The 9,959-nt window shown below is 41.6% G+C and overlaps 1 protein-coding gene across 1 annotated transcript in view; it reads right to left on the bottom strand.

Moving 5' to 3' along the window:
* Positions 1-848: 848 nt before the first annotated feature.
* Positions 849-9,959, bottom strand: part of abcb7 (ATP-binding cassette, sub-family B (MDR/TAP), member 7) — a 44,376-nt gene continuing 35,265 nt past the window's right edge. Inside the window, exons 13-16 of the mRNA XM_058063047.1 lie at positions 9,610-9,781; positions 8,747-8,850; positions 6,984-7,091; positions 849-2,446 (exon numbers count right to left, since the gene is read on the bottom strand). Of these exons, the coding sequence (XP_057919030.1) occupies positions 2,228-2,446; positions 6,984-7,091; positions 8,747-8,850; positions 9,610-9,781 (603 nt within the window). The 3' untranslated portion in view covers positions 849-2,227. The remainder of the gene's footprint in view (positions 2,447-6,983; positions 7,092-8,746; positions 8,851-9,609; positions 9,782-9,959) is intronic.

Raw genomic sequence — 9,959 nt, 5'->3', positions numbered from 1 at the left:
TGTTTTGAAAACAAATAAGCAATGTTGTTAGTTTGGAGCTCCTTTTTGTCCCACTGGGATATCATTGGGTACGCATAGGGCAGACTTACCATTAGAAAATTGATTAATTTTTTGATTTTTTGAACATGCAAACGCCACACAGAGATGGCAGAGGGTGGAATCGAACTTGGGTCTCCTAGCTGTGAGGCCTTCATCATAACCACTCGTCCACCGTGCAGCCCCATGCGGAAACGGAAACAAAATTCCACAATATCACTGGGTAGAAAGGATGTCATACATAAAAGTTGACATTCTCCTCCGACTTCCAATCAATATTTGCAATAAAAATGACTGTTGTCATTATTATTTTATTATTATTGCTCCTGGTGAAGGAAGCCAACAAGATAAATGCATAAAAACACACTTCAGGTTTAAGCCCCAAATATGCCTCACACACTTTAAAGCACATTTGAAATGATAAAAAGTGATGGGTACTCACCAATAATGAACGATAATGAATGATGATCGACGAACAGATGGAAGCCTTTAGCCTGGTCGTCCGGAGACCCGATTGCAGCCACTCTTCCAACTGTGTCCAGTTCCCATGAGAGTGGGATGGCACTGGGTCATCTATATAAGTCACACTGCTTACATGTTGTAAGTAAAAGCATTAAAATGTGTTACTATCAAAGCTATCAAGGCTACCGTAGCAACACACATGGTGCCACTTGGCGCTACCTGTTCGGTAGCAGTTGGCATTGTGACTTTGCTCCAAATTCCCACGTGGTACCCATAAAAAAAAAAATACAGGAAATGCATTTGCTTTGTAATCAAATATAAGCGTCAGCGAAAGGCTAATTATTCACCGTGGGGGTGAAAATCCAGACATGCAGGGCACCTTCATGTGCGCATTACCACAACATTATGGCCGGAAACATTAGAGAAATATAATGAACAGAAACACTCACACGGTATGTCCACTCATATGCATGGATTGCAGCACCGCAATTTTGTTATTTTCGATGCAACAAATAATATTGAAAGGCATATTTATTGGGTTAGCGGTGTGTTCGAATATTTAAATAGTTACCATTTTGTACAGTTGTTGCCACTTGCTGGACTGGAGGAGGAGGAACATATCTTAGAATAAGATTGCTAGCAAAACATCGATCACATCGATCAATTAGTTTCAGTAATAACTTGATCTATTCTACGGTATATAACATTTGACTTTTTATTCATAGTCACAATACAAACAAGGATTCAAACATATTGTGCATATCACTACACAGTCCTCTAAAAAGGAGGCCACACGTGTCACACATGACATACGTCACCTTCAGTGGCGCCTGATCACATGACGTAATTAGTAGTTACAATAACAGACAACTCTCATCACAATGGCTGCTTTCGAGGCCAAACGATACGATCAGAAAGCCGCTCCTTACTGTGGTGAAAACCATTCATGATTTATTAGACGTTTCTGCAGTGTTATTTTTACACCAAATCGTCAGTGACGTTGTTCCAAATTCACCCAAGTGGGGCTGTTGGAGGGGGGGGGGTTACGTGTCTGACTCCAGATAGTCACCTGAAGTCGTGTTATAAAAGCATAATAAGCCCAATTTATCATTTCAATCAAAGCTTCTGACATTTGAAGTGGAACTGTGCTCAAACACTGGGAATTCACCTCAGTGAGTCGACATTTGCAATACTAACTCATTAATATATACTCTTTTATTAAAAGTAAAATTAATTTAGTAAATAATCTTTAAAAAAAAGCTGTACAAAAGTGTATGAGAATGAAGGCATATGCACGTCATTACTCTCCTCTGTTTCCAGTGTGAAGAAGGATGTCAATAAACCCGATGTCCAAAGTGAAGACGGGGAAGGGAGAGCAACCATGTTGTCTAGCAGATGTCTAGCGTGCACGTATGTGATATACAAGGTCTCTTATTTTTGGCTTCAGCTGAGGAAACAGACATATAGAAGCTTTGGACGCCAGCCAGCGCTTAGCACACCCTGTATGTTCCAGCTCCTCCTCGACTGGCAGTAGACTTTAATTCAGATAAGAAGGGGGAAAAAACAGGAGGAGGAAACCTAGCCATGCCGGTGGGGGCTTGGCTGGCGTGGTTGAAGGGGGCGCATCCCCCACTTTCGTTCCCTCAAATACCTCACAGATCGAGGGGGACTCCAGCTTGGGCCATCTGTGTCTGGATGAAGACGAGATTTTTAGAGGTAGCGGCTCCTCTCAGCAGGAGCAGTTCCCACAGCCCTTCACGCTGTTGAGGATCTCCTCCTGTAGTTTCTTCCTTTCCTCCTCCTTCTGGGAGAGGCGCTCGGGCGGCGGCTGGGTCAAGTTCTTGCTGCTGTTCAGGATTTTACTGTTCTGGGTGTTCCACAGGTCGGCGTACAAGCTGCCCGGGGTGTTGAGGAGCATTTCGTGGTTGCCTCGCTCTTTCACTTTACCCTAAACAAAATGGAACCCACGTTTGCAGGAGGAAAAAAAAATGGCTGCATACACACATGATGATGCTGCAATGAACAGTCTTCATAATAAATCTCTTCATGACCACCAACACTGACCACACTCTCTCCCCCCTCTAGGATCCCTAACGCCTCCTGAACAACTGTTGCATTTCTCGCACAAAAACACTGACTCACAAACTACACACCACAAACACACATGCCTCCCACACAGTCCAACACAAACCAAGGAGGCGCCCCTCCCACCCCCACAACACAGTCCCCCCACGAGCATGCAGAGGTGTTGGTATTATCTTTAGTGCACCCGAGATGAGCGTGTGACCGCTGGTGCACTTTTTTTTTTTTTTTAATGAGCACCCCCCCCCCCCCCCCAGTAGTCCCTTGCCGACAACACCACCAAACGCCGTGGCGACAGCACACGCTAAATATGGCTCCTCGCCATGACCCTCTGATCTGCGCCATCTGACTCTGGAAAACACGGAAGCGCACATGCTAACTCGGCGCGGTTCAAAAGAGCCTCTTATTTCATCGCCGCTCCGCAGCGCTGATGGAAAAATGTCACTTGGCTGCCGATGTGTCGCACTTTTAAGGCCACGAGTGATTTTCAAGGACAACCTTTAACATACTGAAGCATTTTACTCCTCACCTGGGCTTTGTCTGTTATTACGTACCAGTCACAGCATGACCACGACACACACTTTAGGTGTGTGTGTTGGTAAGTGAGTGAGAGAGTAAACAATATACTGCCATTTCTAGACTGTAGAGAGTACCGTACAGGTACAAAAAAGATATGTACCACGTTGTAATAAGGTATATTTAGTACACAAACTTTTGATTAAATGAATGTTTTTTTTCCAAATAGTGCTATAGGTAATGTATATTCCTCCTGGGAACTAAAACCACTCAAGTCGTCTTCTTCAGCATCACAACTGAACATTTTTTTTTCATCACACACTTTGTCAGCCTCCCTCTTTCTGTCAATGTCACTCTCTGAGTCAAAATCTAGTACTCCTCTAATACATTTCTAAGTGATTACAGTTGGAAATAAATAGATACTTTAGGTGTGTGTGTGGGTGAGTGAGAGAGTAAACAATATACTGTCATTTCTAGACCGTACAGGTACAAAAAAGATCTAAATCCACAGGTGTCCACGTTGTAATAAGGTATATTTAGTACATAAACTTTTGATTAAATAAATGTTTTTTTTCCAAATAGTGCTATAGGTAATGTATATTCCTCCTGGGAACTAAAACCACTAAAGTAGTCTTCTTCTGCATCACAACTGAACATTTTTTTTTCATCACACACTTTGTCAGTCTCCCTCTTTCTGTCAATGTCACTCTCTGAGTCACTTCAGTCTGTAAGGAAATTAGCCATATAGCTTGAGGTATCTTCATCATCATGTAGTAGTTCCTGTTTTGAAACCTACTGGTGATAGCGTAGAGAAGCTTAAGATGTGTCTGCTGCATAAGACATAGCTTCCACTTCACTCGTCCATGTCACTACTGACTGATACTGCGCTCTAAGCATCCTGGGAAATGTAGTTTTTAGCCATAGTTTAGCCGCACCACTGCCCAAGCCGCACGGTTCAAAGCGTGGGGGAAATACTGTATATTAGAAATTTAAAAACAAAACCTAGTACTCCTCTAATACATTTCTAAGTGATTACAGTTGGAAATAAATAGCCTGCAATGTGGTTTAACAAACATATTGACATAAATATTCATAGCGAACTGTTGTCAAAGGTTTGGCCCCAACTTCTGGTTGCTGCATAAGACATAGCTTCCACTTCACTCGTTCACGTCACTACTGACTGATACGGCACTCTAAGCATCCTGGGGAATGTAGTTTTTAGCCATAATTTAGCCGCACCACTGTCCAAGCCGCAGGGTTCAAAGCGTGGGGAAAATATATTGGAAATTTCCGGATATTGTATCTTATTCTTTCTTTATCGGGCTGCAAAGAAGGTCTCGTCCATCCATATTTAAGTTGGGCAAACTGGCTGCAATGCATTTTCAACTGTTTCTTTGTTGACATATGCAGTTTTTTAACCAATGTTTGAGATGCTTATTGCTGTTGTAATTAAGGATCGACCGATATATCGGGCCGATATTTGCGTTTTTTCCTTGTATCGGTATCGGCCGATACACGCGTGGTTCGCCGATGTATTTTTCCACCGCATCATTTACAGTCAGGGCAGCTTTGTGTTGCCCCAGCGGCAGAGGACCCCGCAACACACGTAGTCGGGGTACCCCGCCCACACTGTTGAATCGCATCAAGAGCGCGTTTTCACAAGTAATAGAGTTAGCTTGCTTTTAACACTTTACGAAGCCCATCAGCGTCACGCTGCGGAAGAAAAGTCATCACATCGATGCTAGATCAATTTAAACTACGACGGAAATGTTTTGCACATGGTTGAATATTTATTCCTTTTAAAGTTGCTAATGCTGTTTAAATGTGTGTTTAAGAAAGCTGAATCCGACTGTGTTCAGTGTTTACATTTCAATAAATATTTGTTTAAACATGAGACATGGAATTTTTGTTATCATGGTCATTTTTTTTCATGTAAATTGTCTCGGGCTGATACTGGCACGCGGGGGCATGATACTGAGCCTGATACCAGACAAACCATGTGATGATCTTATTATCACATACTATTTAATCATGAGCTTATTATCACATAATATTTAATCATGAGCTTATTATCACCTACTATTTAATCAAAGTTTTCCGACTTGTATTTGCATTTTTAGTTTTTTGGATCATTTCAAGAGTGTCCTCCTCATTAATGGTGATAAAACGTTCCATTTCTAATATTCTGTTTGCTATTTTCCCTATTTGTCTTTCGCCGGGAGTGTCAACCGCTGACATGTTGACAGAGCACAGACGGCAGCAAAACAAACGCTGTGTGTTCACGCTCGTGCACTGTTCTCTGATTGGTTGTTTCACGATACCAGAGCAGCGCACTCTGAGTGGACAGCTACGGGGGCTGATACTGGACATGGTTAAACTCTATATTTTATCAGTATCACTGCCCTGGGCTTTGACATTATCATTTCGGCCTTTTCCCGTATCATTCATGGGCGGTTTCTAGGGTACAGGGCCAATTAATACTGTAGTATGTGATAATGCTGTTTATCACATTTGATAATGCTGTTTATCACATACTACAGTATTAATTGGCCCTGTGATAATGCTGTTTTTCAAATGTGATAATGCTGTTTATCACATACTACAGTATTAATTGGCCCTGTACCACAGAAACCGCCCATGAATGATACGGGAAAAGGCCGAAATGATACTGCCCAGGGGCAGTGATACTGATAAAATATGGAGTTTAACCATGTCAGTATCAGCCCCCATCGCTGTCCACTCAGAGCGCGCTGCTCTGGTATCGTGCCCGTGAAACAACCAATCAGAGAACAGCGTACGAGTGCTTAGTGCCTAGTGCTTCTCCAGTCACCAAAAAACCCAAACTTGATTAATGGAACTTTAATTGTCAGACATTGATAAGATAAGACTGTTGATAAAATATTATTGTTGAAATATTTTTGCGATTATTGTGTTTACACTGTTTAGATATAATACATGTAATAAACTGAACATTTTCTGGAAACAAAATGGTCTTTTTATTAAATAGTACGCGATAATAAGCTCATGATTAAATAGTATGTGATAATAGGATCATCACATGGTTTGTCTGGTATCAGGCCAGGTATCATGCCCCCAAGTGTCAGTATCAGCCCGAGACCGAAGGTCGAAAAAATATTCCTAGTGCTTCTCCAGTTACAAAAAAACCCCAAACTTGATTAATGGAACTATAATTGTCAGACATTGATAAGATAAGACTGTTGATAAAATATTATTGTTGAAATATTTTTGCTATTGTTACATTTTTGCTATTGAAATATTTTTGCTATTGCTACACTGTTTAGATATAATACATGTAATAAACTGAAAATTTTCGGGAAACAAAATGGTCTTTTGATTAAATAGTACGTGATAATAAGATCATCACATGGTTTGTCTGGTATCAGGCCCAGTATCATGCCCCCGCGTGGCAGTATCAGCCCGAGACCGAAGGGGCATGATACCTGGCCTGATACCAGACAAACCATGTGATAACCTATAAGTATCGGCCACAAATACCAAGCAAAATCGGCCATCGGCTAAGGGTGATGGAAAAAAAATCGGTATCGGAATCGGCCCCAAAAAAAACCATATCGGTCGATCCCTGGTTGTAATGCAAAATGTGCCAGCAGTGGACATAAATATATATCCGATGTGTCCCAGTGGAATGCAAGAAAGCACCAAAACAACATTTGCTGGCAGACATAAACAGAAGGTCATTTGAGTGCAAGCCAATCGTGCTAGATCACCTAATTGGACCGCTGATTAATACAGAGCATGTTTGACCTCGCATTGTAAACCCTCGTAAAGTTGGATTTGTTTGGTTTTGGCTTCTAGTGTGATGTGTTGATCGTAAAAGGAATAAAGCGAAAATTTAAAAAAAATTGTACCTCACTCAGCACTATAATCTCGTCTGCGTCAACGACAGTGGAAAGCCTGTGGGCGATGAATACCGACGTCCTTTCCTTCACCATCTCCTTCATCGAGCTCAGGATGTTCTAGAAACCCGCAAGAACAAACAACAGCATGATTTTTTTAAAGGCTTGCAGAGAACATCGACAAAAAAGTTGGCAATAATGGAGGACTTTCAGGTATCAGATGACTGACAGGATAAAAATGAAATTCAAGGTGTGGTTTGACAGACAATAGAAGTCAACATCCACCTTCATATGCCGCTCACTGCAATGTTTACATATGTTAATTTAGAAACACACATCAACAGGAAATCTTAATTAACGTCGTCTACGCTGCCGCTCTCTCTCTGTAGTTCAGGGACGGTGTGCTGAACTTTCTCATTAAATGTAACATTTACAAAGACAGGGGGGACTAAGGGGGGGGGTGGGCGTTAAGCTGAGCTGGAGCTTAACAGGCAGCAGGTGACAAGAGGGAAGTATGCGCAGTGGTGTGTGAATGAAAGGGGGTGCAAGTCAAAAGTACGACAGGATGGAGTGGAATCGCCGCACGACCCTTTAGGACAGGGGTCTCAAACTCAATTTACTTGGGGGCCACTGGAGCTAGGGTCTGGGCGAGAGTGGGCCGCATCAGGTTTTCCAAAAAAAAAAACAAAAAAAACGCATTTATTAAAAACAGAAAAATGAATAAACTTTGCTTTGGTTTCGATTTTCTACAAGAAAAGCTCTGATAAAAAATTCCACTGTTCTCAAATATCTTACTTTTTATTTTTCTACACAAAATAAGATGAAAAATAAATAAACAAATCAAGAATAAAGAAAATCACTCAGTAATAAATAAATAAATATAATAATAATAATAATAATAAAACGGCAAATAATAAAAACCTAAGAAACCACATATAGTTGGTGGTTAGACAAAAATTATTTTTTTCAGATTAAAATGAACAAAGCATTATTAGAGCCCTGTAGACATGACAAAACACGACTATTGTCACATTTATACTCTTTTGATTTACAACATATTGCGCAACTGCAGGGTCTTGAGACACATGCTAACTCGCAAACCAGAGAGCTAGCAACCTAAACGGTAGCCTTCAAGTTATTTCCTTTAAACTTAAAAACCCAAAAACTTACCACTTCCACACGGATAGGGAGGATAACTATAAGAGTTATTTAACCTTTAACATGAACATTAATCAAACGTAATAATTTTTTCTGGGTACATGATACCATACAGCATCCATATCAAACCTGCGCGGGCCGCACTAACATTAAACTTTCATATCAAGGCGGGGGCCTCAAACTATTGTCCTGCGGGCCACATTTGGCCCGCGGGCCGCGTGTTTGAGACCCCTGATTTACAACATGTTGCGCAACTGCAGGGTCTTGAGACACATGCTAACTTGCAAACTAGAGAGCTAGCGACCTAAACGGTAGCCTTCAAGTTATTTCCTTTAAACTTAAAAACCCCAAAACTTACCACTTCCACACGGATAGGGAGGATAACTATTAACAGTTATTTAACATGAACATTAATCAAACGTAATAATTTTTTCTGGGTACATGATACCATACAGCATCCATATCAAACTTGCGCGGGCCGCACTAACATTAAATTTTCATACCAAGGCAGGGGCCTCAAACTAGCGTCCTGCGTCCTACATTTGGCGTGTTTGAGACCCCTGCTTTAGCAGGTGACTGAGCGGGTGTTTTGTTCCGTTAAATGTGCGTGCCTGCACCTCTTCCGTGATGGAGTCCAGAGATGACGTGGCCTCGTCGTACAGGAGAATGGGCGGATTCTTCAGTATTGCACGGGCGATAGCGACACGCTGCTTCTCCCCGCCTGAAAGGAAACAATGGACAGTCACAAAACAAAGCCAAACAGACCTCTGCAGGATGGTATGAAATTAGGAGTGAAAGGTCCCTCTCCCTGCCCTCATCAGATAATCACCTCAAGTGGAGAGAAAACGCAGCACAGTAAGAATTCTGCATGACGGGCACAAGGGGACTTTTATTTAATTGTGAAGAAAAATCAGCAGGGGACTCAGTCTGACTCAGTCTTTGTTACATACAGGCTGTGTGTGGCCTTTTTAAACGCAAGCGGCTTTTAGCAGACATAAATCAGTGCCAGCAGGTTGAAGCCACCACTTTTACATGACAACAGCTCATTGTTAACTTGACGTACAAATATTAACCTAACAAATATGACGCACACGATAAGAACAAAGTTTTTGTTCCCTAATATTACACTTGCGGTGACTTGACTTCAACTTTGAATTGTGAGAAATATTGACAAATCCGTTGAGGACGGATTTATGGTATTTCTGATTTTCTTCTTCACCTTCTCATGTGCACTTTTAAAAACAAAATCTAGTACTCCTCTAATACATTTCTAAGTGATTACAGTTGGAAATAAATAGCCTGCAATGTGGTTTAACAAACATATTGACATAAATATTCATAGTGAACTGTTGTCAAAGGTTTGGCCCCAACTTCTGGTTGCCATATCCTTAGATATGCGTTTTTTTGTTTTTTTTAGCAAAGATGAAAATGTAATTAGATGTTTCTAAGGCGATGGTGCAGTTATCATACTGTAGCAAACCTGACAGCTTGAGGCCTCGCTCCCCAACTTGGGTGTCATAGCCATGTGGCATCCTGAGTATGGCGTCATGGATGCCTGCAAGACGAGCCACTTGGTAAACATCCTCCGGTGTAGCGTTGATGTTCCCATACTGCAGGTTGTAGAAAATGGTGTTGTGGAACAGAACGGCATCCTGACAACATAGGAGGGGGGTTATAATTTAAAAAAAAGGCTTCAGAGAATATTTTCATTGCTGCAGAGACGGGAACAGAGCGCCGTGGATACAAAGACAAAAGGTAGGAGGGAGAAAGAGTAGTATGCGATGACAAAAACACCGTACCATCTGTTCAGATTACCCTGCGAGCTCATTG

Source organism: Doryrhamphus excisus, chromosome 23 (assembly GCF_030265055.1).
Source record: "Doryrhamphus excisus isolate RoL2022-K1 chromosome 23, RoL_Dexc_1.0, whole genome shotgun sequence".
Taxonomy (NCBI): domain Eukaryota; kingdom Metazoa; phylum Chordata; class Actinopteri; order Syngnathiformes; family Syngnathidae; genus Doryrhamphus; species Doryrhamphus excisus.
Note: the sequence above shows the minus strand (reverse complement) of the source record. Positions and strands in the feature narration are given on the sequence as shown.